We start from the raw sequence: 25,928 nt of genomic DNA on the forward strand, positions 1-25,928 counted from the left end.
TGATGTCACGCACGTGGTGAGCTGCCACCAGTCCCTCGGTCAATCCCCCCACTATGAGAGTCACAGTGTCCTCTATAAACGCACACAGGCTTCCTCTTGGTCCTCCTCTCTCACGCGCATACTTGTCCAACCCCCCCCCACCCCCGCCAGCCACTGTCCCGCACAGTCACTGTTACCTGCGTCTCTAGCCTTTGTTTCTTTTTAAACTTTCTACTGTGGTAACCCATACATAACATCACATTTACCGTTTTAGCCATTTTTAAGTGCCCCATTCAGCGGCATTTACGAACTTTCCTTCTTTGTTTCGGACGGTTATCTTTTTCACGCTCCTCCATGCGGACGCCCCACGAATCAGGGTCCCAGGCCCTCAAGTTCATCACACACGGTACCCGGGGTGTGCCTGGCACAGCCCTGACAGTTGTCACCCACACTGTTCTATGGTCCCAAGCAACCTCAGATAGTGCCCAGCCACAGAGGCCGCCTCAGTCACGCCCCGCGCTTCCCGTGCCACGCGGCGCTGCCGGGGCAGGGTCTGGAGCTCTGGTTCACCTACACGCCTCTTTCCCACCCCCTTATCACGACGGCCGCTCAGCACCGTGTCAGGATGGCTTCTCCTCACACACACCACGTCCTGTCCTAGTTTTCGTCATGTGTCACGAAGAGCGGCACACACAGCCTATCAGAGTTCCTACACACCTGAGGCTCCTTCATATGCTGTTCACACCCACACACACGTAGTCACACCACTGCATCACACATCACGCAGGTGGCTCATTCTGCTTATCACACACACACACACACACACACACACACACACACACGGCATCAAACGATCGCAGCGTCCCTCATGTATTCCGAGCATCAGGATCCCATCCGGTGTCAGACAGAGGCTCACATGGTTGGGTCTTCCATAAAACACGTCCCCCATGATGGCCACTCACACACAGAGACCGCGTGCACGGCTTTCTTTCACACACACGCTGAGCCCGTCGTTCATGGTGGCTCCCACATACACACGGTGTCGGTCACTCACACGAGTGTTACAAAGTCACGGGCAATGTCACATAAGGCTTCCCTCGCATACAAGTGCAGCCTCACATGCGGTCACGCAAGCTGGTTTTAGCCGGTTCTGTCACGCGCACACCCCCCGCACACGCAGCGTCACCCACACAGAATGTCCCACTCAGCCTCTCTGTCACACACGTCCAGCGTCACACATGGCTGCACTCTCATTTCCCTCTATCACTTCCTGTCCTTTTGGGACTGGCAGGGAGCACAGGAAACAATCAGCACTCTAGGAAACCTCAAGGGCTGAGGCTTTAGGGAGACCCGGGGCCTGACAGGATTCTCTGGCCTCCGGCCTTCTGCGGGACCCTTAGAGGACAGGCAGAGAAGTCCTTTCCCCTCTCGGGTCCTCCTCTGAGGGGCAGCACACCTCCTGCAGACGAGCCTAGGCTGGCACAACCCCAGGAGAGAGGTGAGGCCAGGGCAAGGCCTTGAGGACAGGCCTGAATGTGATCTGCTGACCTCTGACCACAGAAGTTCCCGCCATGGCCCCAGGGCTGCCCCACAGGCCCATGGAGACCTGGTTCCTCAAGACCACCCCTCCAACCCCACAGCTTCTGCAGCCCCCACGTGGGAAGAAGAGGCTGTGACCTCCTAGCTTCCTCCACAGCTCTTAAGCTGCAGCATTAATAGCCCTCATGGCTCCCTGGCTCCTTGGGGTCTGGCACCCCAGATCCCTTCCCCTCTCCTCACTGTGGGTGGACTCTTCAGCTCCTCATCCCTTCGTAAGTGAGGAGGTAGGGGGTACTGGTAGCTTCTGTTCCCTTCCAGCTTCTGCCCCGAGCCCCTAGTGGGGTCCAGGAATCTGGCTGAGGGGCAGGCCATCCAAGTGACCTCTCAACACAATTCACCCTGGCCAGCCTTGCCAGACCCCAGGGCCACTTCAGAGGACAAGTTTCCTCAGCTCTGCCTGGCTTCCCTGTCCCTTGCTGTCTGCTGCCTGCAACCCTTTCAGCCGTACTCCCCTGGTTTACATACTCCTCAGTCACCCCCTGGTTTGTCCTCACCTTCTTCCTTAGGCCACTGGATCACCCACTCACCTCTCCAGACCTCACCAGGTTCACGTTCCATAATGGAAGGAGAAGGCAGGCCAGCTGACTAGGAGGCTGGGACTCTGGAAGGCGCTCAAAGATAAGGGACCTGAGAAGTCATTTATTCTGAGCAGGGAAACTGAGGGCCCAGATGACACAGGTGGTTAAAAGCCCGGCTGGGACCAGATCTCTAGTTCCTTGACCTTCTCTTTGAGATATCCCCTTCTCGTTTTAATATTTCCTCAACTGGCAGAATGCACAGGGTCTACAAACCTGAGGGTGAGGGTGGGAGCACAGACCAGGATGCAGACACACACACACACACACACACACACACACACACACACACACAGCTCTGTCCTGCCAATCATTGACCATCCCACTGAGCCATTCCCCAGTCCAAATACGCTAATTAGCATTAATTATTGTTCCCTCCCTTAGGGGGGTGGGAGAAAGGCTCATGAGGTTGAGAATCCAATTGGTTCTTAACCTCTCCCTGAAGAGGGGGCATCAGGGCCCCTGAAGTCACCCTCACCTGACAGCCTATTCCTAGAAGATACATCTGTCCATCCCCTACCCACAGGGCGAGCAGGGATCCAGAAGACCATAGAACCATGTCCTGAAGTGACACCCTCCTGGTGGCGGGGGGGGGGGGCAGTTCTTGGAAAAGGAGCTACAAGAATCTGGAAGGGAGGAGAACATAATTCTCCCACATCTCCAACTTTTGGGGTCTTTGGATATTCTCCTTGTCCCAGGTTGTCCCCAATCATGCTAACCAAGGAGGTGTCCTCGCCCCCTGCACTGGGGTGGAACATGTTTACACAGAACCAGCCACAAGAGATGGGATACACAGAGCCGCCATGGGCACCAGCCCCTAGAGCTGTGTCCAGTCCCTACCCCCATCCCCTGCTTTCCTGGACTACAAGTCCAGGCCTGACCTGGTTCTGCCTCTACCTGGAGAGAGAGAAAGCACAGAGGGAGGTGCCCCCTGAGAAGCCCTCCCTCAAGGCCTCATTCTCTCTTGTCCAGAAAGAATCTCTGAGCCCTGGATCAGGGCCTCTCTCCCAAAAAGGTGACAGAGTGGGGTCTCAATGACACTTTCCCGGGGCCTGGCTAGCTGAAAACTAAATGCAGACAGGCACTCCTGACCTTTCCTCCCCAGGCAGGAGTAAAGGGCATGACAGACAATGGTGGTGGGGAGGGAGGGAGGGGGGAGAACAAACCTCCTTCAAACCCTCTAAAGTCTAAACAAGGCTCTGAGGAAGTGTAGCGAAAATAAGGCCCCAAAACCAGCCCCCTTTGGAGCCAGGCTCTTAGAGCCCTGGTCTGGAACTCCGAACCCCCACCCACTGGGGCAGAACTGGACGGAGCTTAAGCCCCTGCCTCTCAGGGGGCACACGCCCAGGGCGCGCGGCTCTGCTCCCAGTCACCCTCCACAATCCAGCGCAGCCACAGGCACCGCGCGCAGGAGCCGGCCTGGACGCCGGGAGGCCGGGCCCGAGGCCTGCGTGGAGCTGGAGCCGGGCGGGCTCGGAGAGAGCGCGAGCCGGGAGTCCAAAGGGCGGCGGGGCCCGGGACTGGGAGTCCTGGGTACGAGCTCCCCAGTGGCAGGGCCCCCGAACCGTGCGCCCCCAAGACCCCTGCCTCGGCACCCCATACTCGGACGGTGGGACAGACGAAGGCACCGGAGACAATCTCCCGGTTCCCCGACCTCCCCCAACCAACTCGTCCGGGTCGCGGGGGGAGGGGGTAGGGGTGGGAGGGGTGGGCGGGGCTTCCCGGAGAGCTTTTCCCCCCCTTCCCTCTAAACTTCCCGGCACCCAGATCCGGGGCTCAGGCTCAAGCTGGACAATAGCTCGGGGATCTAGCCCCCCGCGAGTGCCCCCCCAATCCAGAACCAGCCAACCAAACCACCTCTCCCAGTACGGCCTCTTCCCGGCGTCCTCCCGGCTTACCTGGTCCGAGCTCGGGGGGGCGCTCCGGCCGGGCCGCTCCGCCGGGCCCGAAAAAGCTGAGAGGGGGGCCGGGGAAGGGGGGTCTTGGGGAGGGGGCTGGCCGGAATGTGCGGAATGAGCCGGGCCGGAGCGGGAGGCGCCGGGCGCGGAGGAGGGAGCGAGCGGGACGGAAAGTTTGTGTTGAGGAGCCGGGGCGGGGGGTGGGGGCTGCGGGGAAGGAGGGGGCGGGGCGCGCAGGGGGGCGGGCACCGACCGGGAGGGGCGGGGCCGGGCCGCGCGGGGCCGCCCCCAGTCGGCGCTCGGGCTGCCCACCCCATGGCTTCGCGACCTGTGGCTGTTCCCGGCCTTCCCGCGCCTAGGCGCTTCGCTTCCCGCCTGCCAGTGCCACGCTCCCAACTTCTCCCTGCACGCCGGGCCTTACCCCACCTCCCCAGGACCCCGCCGCAATTTGGGGCTCGGGGCTGGGCGGGGCCGAGGGCGGAGCTCCCGCCTAGCCGGCTGGACTCCCGTCGGGGTGCCGCGTCACGAGGAGCCCCGGGGGGCCGAAGCGCACGGGCCTCAGGGCTCCCTACCCGCACCCCACCCCCCCCCCCCACGAGTCCGGAGCTGCCGAGGCGGAGCGCCCTCTCCGGCCCGAGAGCCCGCCCCCAATTCCCGGGGCCCCAGACCCCGCCCCGCCCTGGCGACTGCGCCCTCCATACCCGGACCCGGTTTGTCTGGTTCTCCCCGAGAGGCTTGTTTCTCGAATTTCTCCCTTTCCCCCTCTTCCCGGACCTCCGGGGCCCTCCCTCTCGGCCCGGGGCCCCCGCGGGGGGCGTCTCGACACTACGAGCCCGCCGAGTTTCGGTAGGACCGGCGCTGGGCGCGGGGGAGGGGACGCGGGAGTGCCCCGGGCCTGGGCGGGAGCGGGGTGGGGGTGTGGGGAGGGAGGCCTCCAGCCCGCCCTCCGGACCTCTCCCGCGCTCCGGACCCCTCCCGCCGCCCAATTCTCGGCACGCGCTGAAGAACCACTGCTCGCTGGGCCTGGGACGCGGCTTTATTGGGGACGTGGGTACCCGGTCTTCGTCCCCCATCACCTACCCCCTCCTCGGAACCCGCCCCACTCCGCGGAGCCCTAGTACGATCCCGGAGGGGGTTAAAACAACACTGACTACTGCTCCTGGACAGGAAGTGACTGGGGCGCGGGGCGGGGAAGGGGGGCGGCTGGTGAAGCGGCGCAGGCTAGCTCCGCGACCAGATGTGTGGCTCCCAACTCCAGATGTTCTTCATCTCTGTCGGACCGCCGTCTGAGCTCCTCCCCTGCCTCGGCCTGTGCCAGGCTGGAGAGTGGATGGAGGTCACTCAGAGACAGTGAGGGGTCAGCCCCCGACAAGAGAGGAGTCTTCAGTGGGGGCTTTGGTGAATAGACACTGCAACCCTCCACTGAATCCTTTCCCCCACCCTTGGAGGGCGCTGGGGTCTGCTGGGGTCATTCGCAGGCCAGCTTCCCATCGAAACTGGAGAGGGCGATGGCGAAGGCCTGCAGGGCGCACAGCGGGTACCGGTAGTCTAGGGTGAAGGCGTCCTCGGCCACGCGGCCGAACTGCAGTACAATGTAGTCGGCTGTGGACACAGACAGGGGTGGGGTGGCCCACGACCTCCTGGGTTCCCATTCCTGGCAGACAGCCCCCTCAACACTGGGAACAGTTCCCCTCCCTTGTATTGGAACACTAATCCTCAGCCACCCTCTCAAGTATTCACCCCTCCACCCATCCACCCCTTCTTATCTGGCCCAACCAGTCCCACCTGCCGGTTTACCAGACTTCTGACTGACTGTAAGCCCCGGAGGGCAGGGACCCTGCCTTATCTTCTGCCACCTAGGGCTATGTGTATGACAGGCACTTAAATATAGGAACCTGTCACACTTCCCCAAGCCTAGAATCCTTTTCTTTCCATTGTCTCTGGCCTCATTCCTTCTTCCCATCCCCAGACACCAAGTCCCATCTTAGACTGCCAGGCTCTATCTCTTAACTAGCCCCCTGAATCCTTCCTTATCCAGTGGCTCCACTCAACCCCATCCCATATCTGGTCCAGGTTCCCAACCCTAGTCCCAACACCTCCCCCAGCATCCATAGAGACAGGAAGTTGCTAAAAATACCCCTGATCTCTGCAGACCAGGCTCCACCAGAAATGTGATCTGGAGAGCAATTTTCCAAGGCCTTGGGACAGGTGACACTGGGGAACCATCCCTAGGATGGAGTGGGGGATGGAGAAGTTGCTCAATGGTAGCCAATCCTGGGAACCTTGGTGTCCCTTGGGAGAATATCTTTCCATCCCCAAACTTCCTTAACCCTAGTGGGAACTTCTCCCCCAGGCTTGTAACAGGGACATTTGTACTTAATTGTGTTTTCTGGGCATATCTTTTTTCCCTAATTCCTCGAGGCCAGGCCTTTGACCTTACTTGAGAGAGGACAATAGAGTAGGCATTCAGAAATGCTTGATTAATATTCCCTACCCCTACAAGGCAGCCATCCTGAAGGGGTTAGGAGCTGGGGCTCTGGAGCCAGACCACCTGCGTTCTCAAGCCAGCTCTACCTCTTAATTGCTTTATGACCTTGGGGAAGTTACTTAACCTCTCTGTGCCTCAGTTTTCTCATCTGCCAAATAGCGACAAAAATACCTTCCTCACAGGGTTATTGAAAAGATTTAATGATTCAGTATCTGTAAAGTCCAGAGAACAGTGCCTAGCACCTGGAAAGCACTGTGCAAGTGTTTTTGAAATAAATTTCGATGGCCAGTGGAACCTCCTGGAGTTGCTGCCTTTGGGGAAGGCGCTGCCCTCTCTGAGCCTCAGCACCATCTTTGACCACATAGACGTTGCGCTATCAGTGGTTTTCAAACTCCAGCAGATTAATTCTCCCTTCAACACAGTTTTTCTTACCCAGGGTATCCCAGTATCTACCCCAGGCTCTGGTCAATGCTAGAAAGAAGGCCTGGAACAATGAGCCCCAAGACACCTGCTTGGAATATCTGAGGCTCCCGGGAGCATGGTGTCAATGCCCCTGCAGGAGGGAGTAACCTTCCTGGTTGTTCTGGCTCCAGCAATAAAGGACAGCCTGGGGGGGGGGGGGTGGCGGTGTGCAGCGAGAGAGTGACGGCACGCAAGCGTGCACGTAAGAGGGATGGTGGGGAAAGGGCCTCAGTGAGGGTTGGGATTCTGGAGGTGGTGGCTCGGGCCCTCCGACACTCACGGTCATCGGCGTGAACAATCTGGAAGTTCTTGACGGAGGCCTGTGTGACTCGGCCTTGGAAGTTGAGGGTGTAGGAGCCGCTGTCTTCATTCCAGACGGGGGGCTTGTTGTGCAGCTCGATGAGGCTCTCCAGTGTCTTGTTTTGCCAGCGCACCAGCAACCCATCGCTGGTCTGGGGTGCCAGGGGGAGAATTAGGAAGAGGGCGGTTAGAGGGGGCCGAGGTATCTCGGGACCGAGGGGAAGGGGCCTAGGAACCTGAGCACGCCTTTGCGTGTCTGTGTTAGCGTGCAGCCTGGATATCAACATCCGTTCAGGGGATCCTTGAGAGCACCTTTGGTCTCTGTGGTGTCCTTGTGGGCATGGGCTACATCTGTGAGAACGGGGTTTTGCTGTGGGATGCCAAAGCGGAGGGTTGGAAAATGGAAAGTAGCATCGGGCACACAGAAGGTTCTCTGGGCTGTGGATACCCAAGGGGTCTTAGGAATGGCCACATGCTGGTACCTGATTACAAGGATGAACCAGACATTCTGGGACCCACAAGGAGCTCACAGTTGCGCTTGAGGAGACAGGTAAACAGTTAAGATGTCCTGGAAGAGAGTTTCTTGAAGGAAGGAATGGTGTCTATATGATAGTGCTCTTGAAATATTTCTTTCCCGAGTTTCCTGAGTCACATTCATGGCTTAGAGTGAGTCCCCTCAAGATCATGTCCTCCCCGAAGCCTTCCTGACCCCATGTCTGATTTAGATATTTAGCTGTGAGTCTCCGTGACACCTTGCTTTTATGGTTTCTCCCACTGTACTCTAATGGACAACATTAGATACTCTAAGGGCGGGTATAATAGTTTAATGTCCCTGTGCCTCAGTTTCCCTCACAACAGAGTATTGTGAGGATTAAATAAGTTAATAGTGCATGGAATGTTATTCAGATCAGTTCCTGGCACAGAGTAAATGCTCAGTAAATATCATGGTTCTGATGGTAACTGTTGTGTTGATTTTGGATCCTCGGTGCCTGGCTTTAATGAATGATCATAGAATGAATGAATTGTGAAACGGAAAAGAGTTACCTAAAGCAGCACAGGGTGGTTCTTACGAAGCCCAAACATGCTCAGGACGCACTGCCTCTGGAGCATTTGTGTGTTTGTTCCAGGCATGGCAGGAGTAACTGTGGGACCCTACATGCCTCGTGCCCCATGGGTTGGCCCGCCCTCTCAATATGGTGTGACTTTCCAGCAGGGAAGGATGCATGATCAGCTGGTGGCTGTGATTTTTCATTGTAAATGAGTAAAGTGACTTGACTAAGAGCATGGAGCATGCCAGTCCGCCTGTCTGTGAAACCTTGGGCTCACTGACTTGCAGTGCTAAGGCAGCGGAGCAAGGGACTGACACCTAAGGAGGCCACCTCCCCCCAGGACATCTCTCCATCTTACCCTCTCCCTCACACACACACACACACACACACACACACACACACACACACAAACAAGCAACCTTTGCTTTTTAAAATAAAAGTCAAACCATGTCACTCCTGAGAACCCTGCTGTGGCTTCCTGTTTCTCCCAGGGGTAGAAACCAGTTGTACAGGTCCAATCTACCCCTCACTCTCACCTCTCACCTCAAACCCACCAGGCACCACTCTGCCTCAGGGCCTTTGCACTGGCTCTTCCCACTGCCTGGATGCTCTTTCCCTAGATATCCACAGGCTTGCTCCCTCACCTCCTTCAGGTCTTTGCTTAAATGTCACCTTCTCAGTGAGGCCTACTCTGACCACTGTATTTAATATGGAACACGCACGCACATCTCTCTTCTCCTGTTTGATGTTTTCTTTTTTTTCCCATACCACTTATCGCCTTCTAACGTACTATACAATTTTTTTGCTTATCACAATTATTGTCTACTGTCCGTCTCCTCCACTAGAATGCCGGCTTCATGAGGTCAGATCTTTGTTTTATTCACTGACATCTTCCAGTTTCCTAGAATAATCCTCAGCACTCAATATACATGTGTTGAATGAATATATGAATGGATGGTCTGGGGTAAACTGGAAAAAAAGTCCTCATTGCATTTGCTTCTGTGAATTCAATGACGAAACCCCTGAATTCATTCCACAAGTTTCCAGAATGAATTTGTGACACAGGGTGATGAGTGTGCTCCGGAAGTTGGGTGTGGGCAAGCTGAGCCCCCACCCCCCCCAGCTCCCCAGGAGTGGGTCATGGGTGGGTCACATGGGAGTAGGACCCTCAGGGAGAGGTGTCAGGGAGGTGCTGGGCTCACATTTCGCGGCCGGATGGGGACCCTCTCGTTCTCCGTATTCATGCCTGGGATGATGACCGTCATGCGCCGGGGACCTCGGAAGCCCAACACGTTGGTTTCCTGGGAGGGACACACCTGTTAGGTCGGCCCCTGCAAAGGGGAGGGTGCTGCCAGGGGGCCCAGGCCGAGTTCTCACATAGATCACAGCTGCCAGCTCCTGCCGAAGGCGCCCCACATCAGTGCTGCCTCCTCCGCGGTGCGGGTTCTGCCCGTTGTCAAAGACGGTGAAGCGGTTGCCCAGGAGATTGGACCTGCAAGCAGGGTGGAGCTGGGGGCAGGGCTGAGGGGATTCTGTACCCCTCCTCCAAGACCCTTCCTCCCAGCCAGGCAATTCGGAGAGCTTCCTGTGTCAAGGGTATAGGTGTCGTAGGACAGAGCAATTCATGTCCTCTGCCCCACGCTTCCCTCATGAGATCTTCTTTAAAGCTGGATCTGGAAGGACACTGGGCAGCCTTCAGATCTCAAATCCATCTCTTACTGTGTGACCCTAGGCAAGCTAAACTCTGAGCCTCAACTTCCCCCTCTGTAAAATGGGCATAATAACAGTATTTTCCTCATTTGGCCAATAAAAGGATTAAATGGATTAATATTTGGAAATTAGAACTATGCCTGACACATAGGTAGACTGTATGTGTTTATTAACACATAAATAAAAGAAATAAGGCCTGACTCAGGGATTCACCTTCCCCTTACCTCTCAGATTTGCAATGCAGATTAGAGGAGATATATGGGGAGACACAGCACAGGGTAGGTGCCAGATATTTGTTTTTTCATTCACTTAGTAAATGTTTATTGAGTAGCTACTATGTGCCAGGTGCTAGGAATTCAACCATGAACAAGACAGGCATGGGCATTGCCCTCATGGACCTTATGACCTATTCCAAGTGAGGTACAGGGTCAAGTAGCATGGGCATCACCTGGATGCTTATTAGAAATGAAGAGGGGCACCTGGGTGGCTCAGTCGGTTAAGCATCCAACTCTTGATCTCAGGGTTCTTGCAACTGAGCCTCACATCGGGCTCTGCTGACAGCGCAGAGGCTGCTTGAGATGCTCTCTGTCCGCCCCCCCCCCCCCACTTGCCCTCTCTTTCTCTCACAAAATAAATAAATAAACGTAAAAAAAAAAAGGTGAAGAATCTACATTAAAAAAAAAAGTGGTGCCTGGGTGGCTCAGTCGGTTGAGTGTCCGACTTCAGCTCAGGTCATGATCTCGCAGTTTGTGGGTTCGAGCCCCACGTCAGGCTCCGTGCTGACAGCTCGGAGCCTGGAGCCCGCTTCCGATTCTGTGTCTCCCTCTCTCTCTGCCCCAACCCACTCACATTCTGTCTCTGTCTCTCTCAAAAAGAAAAAGAAAAGTGAAGAATCTTGCCCCAAACCCAGACCCACTGAGCCATTTTAACGACACTTCCAAGTGATCTGTACACATTTAAAGTGTGGGAACCCCTGGGTCAGGGGACGTTTCCAGAGGGTCCAGTGTGGTGGACACTGCCGGGCACAGGGAGACGAAAGTGACCCGCCATGGCGTTCTTGCGGTCCCGGGCCTCCCAGCCCTACCTCAGCTTCCCAATGAAATTCTCCCCTCCTCGAGACAGATTGGTAGGGTCGCTGGAGATGAGGTAATTGGCCGTCTTGCTACGTTTCCGCTTCCTGCCAGCCAAGAGGAACACCTGGGGACAGGGGGAGACAGGTGACAGAGGATGGGAGGCGAAGATGGGTGAAGGAAAGAGAAGGGTGGGGGGAGAGAGAAGGCCTATTTGTCCTGTATCCACCACTCCCCCCCCCCCATTTGGCTCTAGCTCCACCCTCAGCCTGGGTCCTGCCCCCTGCCCTCTCTCTCCCCTGCCGCCTCTCCCCTACCCACCTTCTTCTCTGTGTCCAGGTGCAGGAAGTAGGAGGGATACAGGCCCCGATCCATGCCCTTCTTGTCCCGGGTCAGCTTGCAGCGAACTGTCCGGCCCTGAGGGGCAGGCCGAAGCACAAACTCCCGGGGTTCATCCACTTCCACGGGTGGAGATGGGGCTCTCTCCTCCTTCTGGGTGGGGGCACAGCATGTATCAGCCTACAGCACTAGCTCCTCTGCCCTCAGCAGGTCCCCGGAGCTGGGACACAGGCAGGGTGGGCCGGACAACTCACCGCTTTCTGTGTGGGAAGAGAACAGCTACAGTGGGCTGGGCCCCTCACACTTCCCCAGCGGCTCAGCAGCCCACGATACGAGGCTCTGGGGAGCTTGGCGCTTTCTTTTTTGCTTAGCTTGTGGTTAAGAGCCTGGGCTCTGGAACCAGACAGCTTGGATTCAAATCCTGGTTCCACCACTAACTCTTTACCCAGTTTCCTTTTTAATTTGTTTTTAATGTTTATTTTTGAGAGAGAGAGAGAGTGTGTGAGCAGGGGAGGGGCAGAGAGAGGGAAACAGAATCCGAAGCAGGCTCCAGGCTCTGAGCCATCAGCACGCCGCCCGATGCAGGGTTCGAACTCACGAACTGCGAGATCATGACCTGAGCCAAAGCTGGACGCTTAACCAACTGAGCCGCTCAGGCGCCCCAACTCTTTACCCAGTTTAACTGTGACTCGGTGTTTCCATCTGAGAAATGCATAAGTTGGGGCTGGACACCCGGGACAGACCTTACTTAATTGATACATTAAACAAACACTCCTATAAAGCCTACCAATGTGCCAGGCATAGTTCTAAGGATCTTCCACATGTTACATGGTTTAATTCCCTTCTCAGTAACTACTGAAGTAGTTGTCCAATTTTACTGATGAAGGAGCTGAGGCTCAAAGAGGCTAAGCAACTTGCCCAAGTTCATATAGCTAGTAAGAAGTGTAACTAGGCTTTAAATGCTGTGCAGCCTCCTGTGAGAGCCAGGGCCTTAGAAAGACCTTCCTTCAGTGGACACGATGTCAAGGGGTGAACTGAGGTGAGGCCGAAGGTATGAATTGCTATGTTCTAAGCACATAGTGTTACCGTAGTATTAGCTACTGGTATTATTATACTGTGTAGTAAATATTCAGTGAATGTGGTAGCCAGCCTTCAAGACGAGCCCCAGTGGTCCTTGCCTCCTGGTATTTACACCCTTGTGTAGTCCCCTTCCACACTGTATCAGGGTCGGTGTTTCTGACCGATGGAATATAGCAGAAGTGATGGGTCACTTCTAAGTGATTAGTCTAAGGCTAGGTCATGAAAGATATCGTGCCTTCTCCTTGCTGTCTCTCTTGGGCCACTCTTTTTTTTTTTTTTAATTTTTTTTTTTCTTTTAACATTTATTTATTTTTGAGAGAGGGAGAGACAGAGCATGAACAGGGGAGGGGCAGAGAGAGGGAGACACAGAATCTGAAGCAGGCTCCAGGCTCTGAGCTGTCAGCACAGAGACAACTCACGGAGTTGACAACTCACGGAGCTCGAGATCATGGCCTGAGCCGAAGTCGGCCGCTTAACCGGCTGAGCCACCCAGGCGCCCCTCTTGGGCCACTCTTGAGCCCTGAGAGAAGTTGGCTGCCATTGTCATGAGAACAGTCAGGCAGCCCTATGGAGAGGGCCCCAGCCAACAATCATGACAGTGAACCATTCTAGAAGTGGATTCTTTATTTCCAGTCAAGCTTTCAGAGTGACTGCAGACCCAGCTGACATCTTGACTGCAATCTCAGGAGACCCCCGAGCCAGAAGTACGTGCCTCGCTAAGCCATTCCTACATTCCTGACTTACGGAATGAAGAAAATAAATGTTTGTTGTTTTGAGGCACTAAGTTTTGGGGTGGTTGGCTACACAGCAATACAGAGGTAAGACAATGAATGAATAAATAAGCTTATTTTGCTCAGGGAAAAACTCCTCAGAGCAGTTTGGTTGCATTACAACGTAGGCTGGCCTGGCCTGGCCTGGCCTGGCGGCCCCGCAGCTGCCCTTCTGTTTCTCACAAACCTGGTGCCGTCTGCCCTCATGTGCTATATCCCTCACAAGACGGGGGGACAAGGGACGGCCAGCCCGGGTGTGTGCTACGTGAGAGTCACTGGGAATCCCCGATACGCTGTGGTTGGCTGTTTTTGCTGAGGGCAGGTTGGGACTGTGTGTGAGGTGAGGCTGGTGGCAGCGAGCAGGCCCTTAGCCTGCGGCCCCTTGAACATCTTCTCCACTCCGGGCTGCTCCAGAAGAAACTTTGGAAACACAAGACTATGTTTGGAATGTGATGTGGAGAAAGCCAGAGCTTATTCAAACATTTCCACAGCTGTCAATTTCTAGAGCCTACTGTACTGAAGGCTGTGCCGTGGTTATATTCCCCGTGGGAGATAATAAACTGGCCTTGCAGTCTATATATCGGTACCTGGTGATGTGGGCCCATGTGAATCAGGTCCCCCAAGACCCGACCGCTCTTGAACAGACTCATAAGCCCACATGGCCAAGCCCCCAGCCCTGCCCTCATGGTGATCTCTCTGCTTGTGGAAACCAATTTCTCAAAGACTTCCATCGCTTTCTTTCTCCAACTGGCCCTCTCTCTCCTGCTTGGTCCCGCCTGTGCATGTCGGTGCCTGAGTCCTATTTGTGAGGAAGAGGAATATTCAAACTGTTAACAACCTGTTCTGCTCATGGAGAACGCCCGGTCAGAATGGATGCTGGTGGGCCTGGGGGAGGGCGCAGGAGGCCCCTGTCAGCCACTGTTAACCCTTCAGTTGCTGGAAGGGTGGGTGGTCCGGGGTGGGGTAGCAGAAAGCACTTGGAGAACTTAGAGCAGTAGCATGCAAATATTCTTGCAACTCCTACAGCCGGCCAGTGCGCCCAAGGGTGAGTACACGTGTCCCTGTCTGCCTGTGAGTTCTACCTCCCGGGTACAGAAAATGAGTGTCTCAGGGAACCTGGGGGGCTCGGTTGGTTGTGTCCAACTTCAGTTTGGGTCACAATCTCACGGTTTGTGAGTTCAAGCCCTGCATCGGCCTCTGTGCTGACAGTTTGGAGCCTGGAACCTGCCTCAGATTCTGTGTTTTCCTCTCTCTCTGCCCCTCCCCTGCTCGTGCTCTCTCTCTCAAAAATAAAATAAAACATTTAAAAAAATTAAAAAGAACAAGAAAATGGGGTCTCTTCATATTGGGGCTGTGTGAGCCTCTCTGACCATGTCTGATGTTAGGCTGCGGAGGGGAGGGCTTAGAGCCCAGATAACATCAGGCCCCCAGGGCACCAATCCCAGCATGGTGACCCCACAACAGCCTTTTCTTTTCTCACAAGCCTGGTGCCCTTTGTCCTCCTAGCCTGTCATCAGAGAGGGAGTCATGATTCTAACCCAAGTGACTTCATGGCCCCAGCCCCCCAACGAGGTTCCACACTCCAGTCCCCCAAACCCAGGCCCCTGCCACTGCTCCCTGAGGACATCAGTCCCCTTCCCCTCTGGGCCCCAACCTTTTTGCCTTTTCCTTTCGCTTTGCCTTTCTGATTGCTGTTCTTTGTCACTTCTTCCTCCTCTTCCTCTTCCTCCTTCCTCTCCTCTTCTGAGCCTTTGGGAGTGCCTGGGCGTGGAACGGGCCTGTTAACCCCTTACCCTGCAGAGCACTTCATGGTTTGCAAAGTACATCTAACACCCATGTCTCACTTGGACCCTCCCCACAACCACAAGAGAATCATCCCACATTACTATTATGGGGGCCTCAGAAAGGCTACAATACCTGCCTTAATAGTCACAGCTATTAACGTGGGCAGGTCAAGATGCCTCCCAAGTCTTCTGACTCCAGGACCCCCAGGACTGCCTCTAGATGTCCTGATACCGGAGGCCACTGCCACCCACCTTTCTTCTTCCGAGCTTTCTCAGCGGGGCCATCTTCCCCCACCAGAAACATGGCTGCTGGGCTCTTCTTTGTCACTCTGGTCGGGCTCATTGAGGTGTCCTTGTCAGCCTCCCCAGACCCTGTGCGTGTGGATGTGAAGGAGTCACCCTCCACCACACCCGGAGTCCCCTGTTCCTCCAGAGGCTAGTCTCACCTTTCTTCTTTGTCTTTCTCATCTTGGTCCCCTCCCCTGCTGGTACCTCCTTCTTCTTCATTCGAAGAGGTTTGGATGGGGGGACAGGGCTTCCCAGGTCCCCTGGAAATGGAGGTAGGGGTTAGACAAAGAAGAGCCTGTTGGGGCTGAAGGCCACCTTCCAACCCACTCATCATGGCCTGACAAGGGCCCAGAGTCTGTCTTCTGCTCATCAAGTTTTAATCCTGTGTCCATAAAGGGCTGGACAAACACCAGGAGCTTATTGGTGTTACAGAATACATGAATGAATGAATGAATGAATGAATGAATGAATGAAACCCAGCTCCCATGCCATCCCCAGAAAACCCCCTCTGGCAGGTGATACAGAGAGCACTCTCTCCCTCTCCCACAGGGGCCCAAGGTGCCAGCTACCTGTCCACCTTTAAACCAGACTGGGGTACCTGTAGGGTGAGGTGCCCAGGCCAGAGAGCCATCACAGCATTTATTCATTGACTGATTTTTACAGTAACCACTTTGATGCTTTTATGGAAATTATAACAATAATTCATATTGAGTTTTTTTAAAAGCTGAAAAATCACAACGAAAACTAAAATCCTCTGCCCTCCCTGGCTCACAGAGCCCCCAGGCAGGCTATGCACTTAAGGACCATCAGGGGGACGACACCACCAGGGAGAGAAACTCTCGTGTCCAGGCGCTGGGTAACTTCTTGATGTGTGAACTCTGGCGTATCGACGAGGCCCCCAAGCCGCTGAAGGACAGGGCTAGTTTTACACGTCTGTGTGCTCCCTTCTTACCCTCAACACTCACCCTTCTGACCCTGGGCCTTGGCCCTCCTCTCCTTGATGCCTGCGGAAGTCTTCTCTTTAGGAGGCTTCTTGGGAGGCAGAGGGGTTTTCTCTTTCTTTTCCTCCTCCTCCTCTTCCTCTTCCTCTTCATGGTCTTCCTCTTCTTCCTCCTCATCCTCTGTAGGCAGAAACTCCTCATAATGGGGGCTGGGATGTGTCCCATTAGCTGGGGGCTCAGTCCCCTCCAGATTCCTGGGAAATGAGAGCCAGAGGCGGGAGGCTCTCCTGGAACAGGAGGGAGTGACCTCAGGCTGCTTGGGGGAGTGAGCTGGAGTTGGGGGGAATGCTAGGGGCTAGGCAATCCTGTTCTGGGGGGATGCCCTTGTCTGTAGCACCTTCTCCTCTCTCTCTCTCTGGGACTCTCACCTCCTCACACATTCCTGCCTGTCTTCCAGTTTGGCCCTACTCTGCCCCCAGTGACCGCACCTGGGCTGTTTCTCACGGTTTCTCCTACTTCGCTGCTCCCTGTCCTTGTCTGTTTCTGACCTTCCAGCCAGACGCATCTGGGCTACCTCTGGCCCCTAGCTGTAGTTGAAGACAAAACTCTCAACCCCTCCGTGCCTCCGTTTCCCCATCCGGAAATAAAGGGTTTTCTTTGTTTTGTTTTGTTTTCTGGCTCAAAGAGAAGGCCAGAGAAGGGGAGGCTGTTTCCCCGAGTTTTCCGCCTCTCTCTCGCTGTTCTTGTCCAGCCACTTGGCTCCTTCTCTCCAGCGCCCCCCTCCCAACCTTCCCGCCGGCCTCTCACCGTCTACTGCGTCCCGGGCTCGCGCTACCAGGAAGGTTTCCCGCGGGTCGCGTTTGGCCTCGGGGTCTCTGAGGAACTTGGTGTAGACCGTCTGCGGCGTCCGGGCCTCGGGCGGCTGCGGGGCGGGCTCCTCCCGCGGCTTCCCCCTCCGCCCGGCTGAGCCGAGAGGCCGGGGTCAGGCAGGGCCAGACCCCCTCCTCCGACGGCGCCGGAGCCCTGGCCGCTGCCCCCTCCGGCTCCTCGCCGTGGGGATCTTCCCCGGCTTTCATTCATCGCCCGCCCGGCCCCCACGCACTTCTACTCCGGCCGGCTCCCACCCCTCCATTTCCCTTCCTCTGCACCCCCTCGAGGCTCCAGGACCGGCCGCAGCCTTCCCGCGTCCCTCACCCTTGGGGGCACCCCCGGGCTCGGCCCCCCGCCCGCCTCCAGGTTTCCTCCGGGGCTTGGATCCCTCGGGGCAGGGGGACTCGGGGGCTTCCGTCCTTTTCTTCCTCAACTTCTGCCCCTTGGCGGGTCGCTGCTGAGTGGGGGTCAGGAGGAGGGAGAGGAAAGAAAGAGGGGGGCGGCTCTGAGGGCTGACCATGACCCTCTAATCTCTTGAGCCGCCAGAAATAACCGCGGATTATCGGGAGGGGAACAGCAGCCTCCTTCTTGGGGTGGAGAACCATGACCCCTCCCGTGCACCATGGCCACCCCCAAAGGCCCCAAGGCCCAATTCCTCCCCTGGACATCCCATGCCCCCAAACATCCCTTTCCTCGAAGACACACACACACACACACACACCCTACAGGAAGGCAACCTCCAGACATCCCATGCCCCCAAACATCCCTTTCCTCGAAGACACACACACACACACACACACACACCCCTACAGGAAGGCAACCTCCAGACGCTGCTGAAGGGGAATGCGTCTCACTCCCAGATCCCCTACCCTGAGGAGGTTTACAGACAGTTGAGGCGCGGGTGGAGAGTGGGGGGCTCTCCCTGCCTCCTTTCCAAGCAGGGGCGACATACCTGCTTGGGGCGCTGCTGGATATCCGAGCCTTCCTCCTCATGTCCGCTGAGGGTAGCAAAGGAATCAGACTGTCTTCCTCCCCTTTTCCTGCCCTTCCCCAGCCCCTCCACCTGGGCCCCCCAGGGTTCAGGTAGGTTGAGGTTGGGGGGGGCACTTCCGGACCTGTCCGAGGCCCACACCTCTCGGAGGGTGTCGTCCTGCAGCGGCATGGTGCATTCGCCTATCCACACCCCCTTCTCTGGCCACCGTGCAGCTCTAGGAGCCTCCCAGTGCCCCCCTCCTCCCCGGCTAATCCAGGCTCAACTTCACCCCACCTCCCGCTGGCTCAAGGGGGTGGCAGCACTGTGGGAGGTGCTCCTGCCCACGAACCCCTCCACCACCAATCCCAGCCCACTGAGGGAGGAGTCCGAACTCCCAAGTCCTTCTCAGACCACCCTGCAGCCTGGAAGATGCCATCACGGTGCCAGCACCACCCTCCCCTCACCCAGCTTTGGGTTAGAGGTGCTGATTTGTAATTCGCTGGGGGACAGTGGGGTGTGGAAGAAAATCTTAGACCAGATCCTGTATTTATCTTTATTTTTCATAAAAAATAAGCACTAGGATTTACTAATAGTTAATATATATGGATCAACAGAAGGCTGTGTATATACAGTACTTTACTGAGAAATATGCCTAATCGTGGGTGTACACTTAATTTTTTTTTTTTACAGATAGGGAACATGCTTTTTTAAAAGTTTAGAGACCAGAGATATGGTATTTTTTGTGCTTTGTGTGTGTGTGGTTTTTTTTAATTTTGTTTTTTGTTTTTTTTTTCAGGTAATCTCTGTGCCCAAGGTGGAGCTCAAACTCACAACCCTACACATGACACGGAGATCAAGAATCACCTGTGCTACCAACTGAGCCAGCCAGGTGCCCCCCAAAGATATAGTGTTGATGTGATTATCTCATAGGAGGAGTTTGGTTAAATGCTGAGGAAGCCCAGAGGAGGGGCTCCAATCAGGTGTCCTGGAGGCTTCCTGCAGTCTGATCTAAAATTTAAAAGTTGAAAAGGGGCACCTGAGTGGTTCAGTCAGTTAAGTGACCAACTCTTGATCTTGGCTCAGGTCATGACCTCGCAGTTCGAGCCCGCATCAGGCTCCACGCTGACAGCTTGGAGCCTGCTTGGGGTTCTCTCTCTCCCACCCTCTCTCTCTGCCCCTCTCCTGCTCATGTTCTCTCTCTCTCTCTCTCTCTCTCTCTCTCTCTCTTTTTTTTTTTAATTTTTTTTTTCAACGTTTATTTATTTTTGGGACAGAGAGAGACAGAGCATGAATGGGGGAGGGGCAGAGAGAGAGGGAGACACAGAATCGGAAACAGGCTCCAGGCTCTGAGTCATCAGCCCAGAGCCCGACGCGGGGCTTGAACTCACGGACCGCGAGATCGTGACCTGGCTGAAGTCGGACGCTTAACCGACTGCGCCACCCAGGCGCCCCTCTCTCTCTCTCTTTAAGTCAATAAATAAACTTTAAAAAAAATTTAAAGATAATGAATAGGAGTTCTATGGGTAAAAAAAAAAAAAGTGGGATGGGTTACCTGGAAAGGGACAAGGTAAAGGCCTAGAAGTGGGACATGGCCAGATGTGTTCAAAGGTTTAGCACTAGGAGGCAGGTAGTCATCTCACGAATGGGTCAGCCCTGAGCTCTGCCACTTAAGGGCTGAACGTCCTTGGATGACTTTCTTAGCCTCTCTGAGCCTCCATTTCCTCATTTATAAAATGGGCTCGACCTGGTAAGGGTATTGTTCCGATTCAGTGAAATGGGCAGGTGGAAAGGGGCATACAGTGAGCACTCAATACTTGGTAATATTATGTACCCCTTTTCAGTGCACTTGTATTTTATCTCTTCCTCCTTTGCATTTACAACACAACTTGACACACGATTGGGGTTCATTTTTTGAATGGGTTAATGAGTGCATTTTTAATTTCATTGGATTCTCACAAGAGTCCAGTGAGACAGGGTAGAGGTTATTATCTCCATTTTATAGATGGGCAAACTGAGGCTTGGGGAGGAGAAGTGAGTGCTTGGGAAGTGCTCAGGGTCAGCTAGATCCTAAAGTTGCTTTGTTGGGGCTTGAATCCAGATAGAACTCCTGTCAGGGTTTTTGTCCTTAACCTGTGCATGTTTCATTCAGTCACAAGGATTAGAGATGAGATTTAAAAAAAAAATTTTAATGTTTCTTTATTTTTGAGAGAGAGAGAGAGAGAGTGAGACGGGAGGAGCAGAGAGAGGAGGCAGACACAGAATCCAAAACGGGCTCCAGGCTCTGAGCTGTCAACACATAGCCTGACCCAGGGCTCGAATTCACAAACTGGAGATCGTGACCTGAGACACTTAACCACTGAGCCACCCAGGCGCCCCTAGAGAGGAGATTTAAATGAAACAGTCACACTTGTTTTTCACTTCCTTGGTCCACCTGATCCAGATTTGCCAGATTCAGTCTTCCTAAAATACCACTTCTTCAGCTGACACCTTTGCTCAAAAATATTCATCAGCTCCCTACTGCCTAAGGATCAAGTTTAAATGTGCTGGGTTGGCATTCAAGGCTCTCCCTAGTCTGGCCCTAATCTGCCTTTCTAACTGCATGACCCTACTATTCACACAGCCACATAGGTTTGGGTACAGCCTTCATATTTTCTCTCCTCCAAGCCTTTCCTTCAGCTGTTCCCACCTGGAATGCCCTCTCGATTCTAGGAAACCCGTCCAACTCTAAGTAGTCCTCAAGTCCCCACCTCCAAGATTCCTCAGTCCTCACTCACCTCTGAATGCACGGTAGTAGTAATAATAATAATAATAATAATAATAGAATTTATTGACCACCTATTGTGTGTCAGTTTCCTTGCTCCCATTCTTTCTCCACCCTCACGATAACATTTATGAGGCAGACATTAACACCCTGATATCAAAGGGGAGGAAACTCATGGTTGAGAATCGGCCAACAAATATTTCCTGAGCACAACTTTGTGCCAGAGAGTATGCTAAGCCCTGGTCATACAGTGATGGACAAAACGATGTGGTCCCTGCCCTCATGGAGCTTACATTCTGGCGAGGCAGACAGGGAGTAAAGACACAAATACACCAATTAGTTATAACAATCTCATTGCTATTAATTGTAATAAATGCCAAGAAGGAAAAGAACTGACTTCCAGGAGAACAGCAGGCACCATTCGGGCTGGATTTAGAGGACAGAGCAAGCTGTCTGAGAAGAAAAGTTTTCACACTGAGACCTGAAGGGGCACCTGGCTGGCTCAATGGTAGAGCATGCCACCCTTGGTCTCAGGGTTGTGAGTTCAAGTCCCCTGTTGGGGGTAGAGTTTACGTAATAAATAAATAATAAAATAAGTTGAGACCTGCAGGCTTTCAGAGACTGAGAATGAGAGCCTTCCAGGCATAGGTCACCGCTATGCAAAAATTCCCAGCTGGCAAAGCGCTTGGCACAATAGGGCAGTGGTGCCCCCTCCCTCGACCAGGGCTCCAAGAGCCGCACTTCAGAGAGTTCCTGAGGACCTCAAACCCCCAGACAAATACACGACTGGGGCTCAGTGCTGACCAGATGAACTGTAAACGTCCACGTTCTAACAGTGCTCAGGCTGCTTGCCCCGTTCTCCAAACCAGAGGTGACTGCGCGGTCTGCAGGAGAGGTGTGGGCGCGGCGGCCCATTTCAGAGGACCGTGCTCCAGAGCGTGGCCGGCCGATGTGAACACAGAGGCTCTTTTTTTTTTTTTTTTAAGGTTTATTTATTTCTGAGAGATAGAGAGAGACAAGTGTGAGTGGGAGAGGGGCAGAAAGAGGGAGACACAGAATTAGAAGCAGGCTCCAGGGTCTGAGCGGTCAGCACGGAGCCTGATGCGGGGCTCGAACCCACAAACCGTGAGATCACGACCTGAGCCAAAGTCGGACGCTTAACCGACTGAGCCACCCAGGCGCCCCGAGCACAGAAGCTCTTCAGTGAAAGAAAAGATAAATTCATTTCTCAGACCTCTCCTCTCAGGTTGCATGAATCTGATAGATATTTGCATAATAAAATATCCATTTTTCTTGCTTCTTTTTGTGTTCTGAAGGTTCTCATGAATTAGCACTGGTATCCTTTTTTTTTTTTAATGTTTATTTTTGAGAGAGGGGTGAGGGTGGAGGGAGACAGAAAATCCAACCACGAATGTGAGATCATGACTGAAGCTGGACGCTCCACCAACTGAGCCACCCAGGTGCTCCTGCAATTGTATTTTTTTAAAAATTTTTTTAACGTTTATTTATTATTCTTGAGACAGAGAGAGACAGAGCATGAACGGGGGAGGGTCAGAGAAAGAGGGAGACACAGAATCTGAAACAGGCTCCAGGCTCTGAGCGGTCAGCACAGAGCCCGACGTAGGGCTCGAACTCACGGACCGTGAGATCGTGACCTGAGCCGAAGTCAGCCGCTTAACTGACTGAGCCACCCAGGCGCCCCCTGCAAGTGTATTTCTTAAAAAATACTTGGAGGGGCGCCTGGGTGGCGCAGTCGGTTAAGCGTCTGACTTCAGCCAGGTCACGATCTCGCGGTCTGTGAGTTCGAGCCCCGCGTCGGGCTCTGGGCTGATGGCTCAGAGCCTGGAGCCTGTTTCCGATTCTGTGTCTCCCTCTCTCTCTGCCCCTCCCCCGTTCATGCTCTGTCTCTCTCTGTCCCAAAAATAAATAAAAAACGTTGAAAAAAAAATTAAAAAAAAAATACTTGGAGAAGTAATGCAGGTCCAGATCATGATAGGAAGAGAAAGTAGCAAAGGAAAATTCAGAAAAGAATAAAAAAGAATAAAAAGACCCTCCTCAGGGTCTTGGAGAGCACGTGTGGGGAATTTACAGACAATGTAAATAATGTTCAGATTTGGGTGAGGGGTGGATTTAGGATTGAGCACCAAGATTTTGGTTAAAATGCAGGTCAGTTTAAGAATAAGAATCAGATCAGGAACACAGATAACCTCTAATACCTTCTTCTCCCTTTTTTTTTTTTTAATGTTTATTTATTTCTGAGAGACAGAGAGAGAGTGTGTGTGAGACAGAGACAGAGCACAAGCAGGGGAGGGGCAGAGAGAGACACACAGATCCAGGCTCCAGGCTCCGAGCTGTCAGCACAGAGCCTGACGCAGGGCTCAAACCCACGAACTGTGAGATGATGACCTGAGCCAAAGTTGGATGCTTAACCGACTGAGCCACCCAGGCACCCCTATTTATTTATTTTAAAAAATCATTTATTTTTGAGAGAACACAAACATTTATTTTGAGAGAGAACATTTATTTTGAGAGGGGCAGAGAGTTGGGGGACAGAGGCTCTGAAGCAGGCTCTGCGCGGACAGCACCGAGCCCGATGCGGGGCTTGAACTCACTAACCTCGAGATCATGACCTGAGCTGAAGTCAGATGCTGAGCCACCCATGCGCCCGTGAACATGTTCAGTTTAAATTGCCAACCTGAGGGGCTCCTGGCTGGCTCAGTTGGAAGACATGTGACTCTTGATCTTAGAACTGTTTGAGCCCCATGTTGGGTGGAGGGATTACTTAAATGAATAAATAAAAACTTAAAAAAAAAATAAAGTGCCAATTGGACATCTACGTGTGATGTCACGAGGGCAGCCGGATATACGGTCTGGGCTAGAGATGTAACATTAGGAGTCATCAGTCCATACATCATAGTTACAGGCGAACACTTGGCTGAGATGGTTGAGGGAATGAGTGGAGATAGAGCAGAGGAGCGACTGAGGACTGAGCCCAGGGGCACCATGATGTCAGAAGATCCTGGGAGGTGAGGAGGGACCAGCTGAGGACCCTGAGGAGAAGCCAGGGAGGGAAGGAGGAAGATACGCCGGAGTGTGAGAGGAGGAGAGCAAGCCACTCTGTCAGACGCTGCTGAGGGAGAGGGCGGCAGGTGCAATTTGTTGTCCAAGCCCAGACACTTGGCAGTGAAGGGGAATTCTACTCAAAAATCACACGAGAGGGGCGCCTGGGTGGCGCAGTCAGTTGAGCGTCCGACTTCAGCCAGGTCACGATCTCGCGGTCCGGGAGTTCGAGCCCCGCATCGGGCTCTGGGCTGATGGCTCGGAGCCTGGAGCCTGTTTCCGATTCTGTGTCTCCCTCTCTCTCTGCCCCTCCCCCGTTCATGCTCTGTCTCTCTCTGTCCCAAAAATAAATAAACGTTGAAAAAAAATTTTTTTTTAAAAATCACACGAGAGCGGGGCGCCTGGGTGGCTCAATCGGTCAGTTGACTCTTGGTGTCGGCTCAGGGCGTGATCTCACAGTTCGTGAGTTCGAGCCCCGCTCTGTTAGCTCAGAGCCTGTTTGGAATTCTCTGCCTCTCCCCCACTTGCACACGTGCCCTCTCTCTCCCTTGCTCTCAAATAAACTTTAATAACAAAACAAAATCACACCAGAGCAACAAACATAAACCAGGGCTGTCCCCATCGGGCACATGATGGGACGGGTCACGGTAGGTGAGCAAGGAAGCTGGTTGCTGGCTGTCCTACCACGGAGGTTGCAGGTGGTGCAGACAAGGGAGTTGCTGGGAGGAGTGGGGTGGCCAAATCCTGCCTGGAGTGGGTTTAAGAGAGAATGTGAAGACAGGGAATGAGGAGGGCTCGGAGAGTACAGAGATGGGGTAGTGGCTAGTGGGTAGAGTTGGTTTGAGAGGGAGGGTTTTTTTGTTTTTTTTTTTCTTTTAAGTTGGGAGAAATAACGTATCTGTAAGTTAAAGGGACAGGGAAAGGTGACAGATTCCTCAGTGGATGTAGTTTCTGGTGGGATTGAAAGGTGGTGGGAGTTGGGGGGCCGGAGGGAGGGAGTTGGGTCAGAGAGTGGGAGGTATGAAATGGAGATCCTGAGGGGTTGGCTCACTGTGACACAGCAGTGATAGAATCTAGTGGCGGAGGGCAAGTTGAGGACAAGATCAGAGAGGACTGAGAGGCTGGGCACTGGAAAGGTTTACTTGGCTGCGGAAATCGCCAGGAATTAGCACGGGGACATGAAGGAGAGTCAGCGAGGCAAGACCCAAATCTTCAAAGAACGGTGTAGTCAGACGATATGAGATTCAAAACTGAGGTCCTTCTTAGGGGGAGGGAGGGACAGATAATGGTCTGGGCGCATCTACTTGTCCTCCAATATGTCTTCTCCCTTAATAATAACCCTCTGATTTGTAGCTAAACATAAGGACACCCAGAAAAAGATTTTCTGGCTTTCCTTGCAGCCATGTCACCACGTGGCCAAATTCTGGCCATTGGGATGCAAGTGGAAGTGTGCCTGTCACTTCTGGGAAGTGTTCTTTACGGGAGGGGTGCATCCTTCTTGGTTACTTTTTCCTTCTTGGTTACTTTTTCCTTCCTACTGGCTGGCAAGAGGACCTAGCGGCTGGTGCTCTTGCAGCCATATTGGACCATGAGGTAACTTTGGGGGAAGTGAGCTGTGACTGTGGAGCAAGCAGCTGGGAGCCTTGATTTGAGAGAGAGAGAGAGAGAGAGAGAGAGAGAGAGAGAGAGAGAGAGAAAAGAAACCCATCTTGTTTAAGTCACTGTGACATGGGGATTTTCCGTTACTTGTAATCAGACCTAATGCTAATGGCTACAAGTGGAAAGTTATGTTTGGGTCATGCCCAAAATGATATTTAATGCTAGTGGGTATTGGTGGGTGCTAAGAAGCCTTTGAAAGCTGTGGAACAGGATATGAGCTGACAGGAACTGTACATTCAGGAAGGCTGTGGAGAATAAGTAGAAAGCATGCAG

General features: G+C 53.8%; 2 protein-coding genes across 6 annotated transcripts in view; both read right to left on the reverse strand.

Moving 5' to 3' along the window:
- TEAD3 (TEA domain transcription factor 3) overlaps nucleotides 1-5,124 on the reverse strand; it is a 25,807-nt gene extending 20,683 nt beyond the window's left edge. The window contains exons 1-2 of the mRNA XM_043593155.1: nucleotides 5,004-5,124; nucleotides 4,052-4,258 (exon numbers count right to left, since the gene is read on the reverse strand). Of these exons, the coding sequence (XP_043449090.1) occupies nucleotides 4,052-4,258; nucleotides 5,004-5,124 (328 nt within the window). The remainder of the gene's footprint in view (nucleotides 1-4,051; nucleotides 4,259-5,003) is intronic.
- Nucleotides 5,070-18,419, reverse strand: TULP1 (TUB like protein 1). 5 transcript variants are annotated; one of them, XM_043592949.1, is made up of 15 exons: nucleotides 18,318-18,419; nucleotides 18,155-18,200; nucleotides 17,527-17,656; nucleotides 17,140-17,295; nucleotides 16,357-16,512; nucleotides 15,550-15,651; nucleotides 15,356-15,475; nucleotides 14,974-15,080; nucleotides 11,724-11,729; nucleotides 11,452-11,622; nucleotides 11,145-11,257; nucleotides 9,728-9,842; nucleotides 9,553-9,651; nucleotides 7,282-7,453; nucleotides 5,070-5,653 (listed from the first exon to the last, which is right to left on the reverse strand). In XM_043592949.1, exons 1-15 carry the CDS (start codon nucleotides 18,362-18,364, stop codon nucleotides 5,520-5,522), a joined length of 1,674 nt encoding a protein of 557 aa, XP_043448884.1. In that variant the 5' UTR covers nucleotides 18,365-18,419; the 3' UTR covers nucleotides 5,070-5,519. The 5 variants fall into 5 exon arrangements, with proteins under 5 accessions (XP_043448884.1, XP_043448882.1, XP_043448885.1 ...); XM_043592947.1 differs by having other exon boundaries at nucleotides 17,527-17,659; XM_043592950.1 differs by lacking the exon at nucleotides 11,724-11,729 and having other exon boundaries at nucleotides 17,527-17,659.
- Between the last annotated feature and the right edge of the window lie 7,509 nt (nucleotides 18,420-25,928).

This window comes from Prionailurus bengalensis, chromosome B2, assembly GCF_016509475.1.
Source record: "Prionailurus bengalensis isolate Pbe53 chromosome B2, Fcat_Pben_1.1_paternal_pri, whole genome shotgun sequence".
NCBI classification, from domain to species: domain Eukaryota; kingdom Metazoa; phylum Chordata; class Mammalia; order Carnivora; family Felidae; genus Prionailurus; species Prionailurus bengalensis.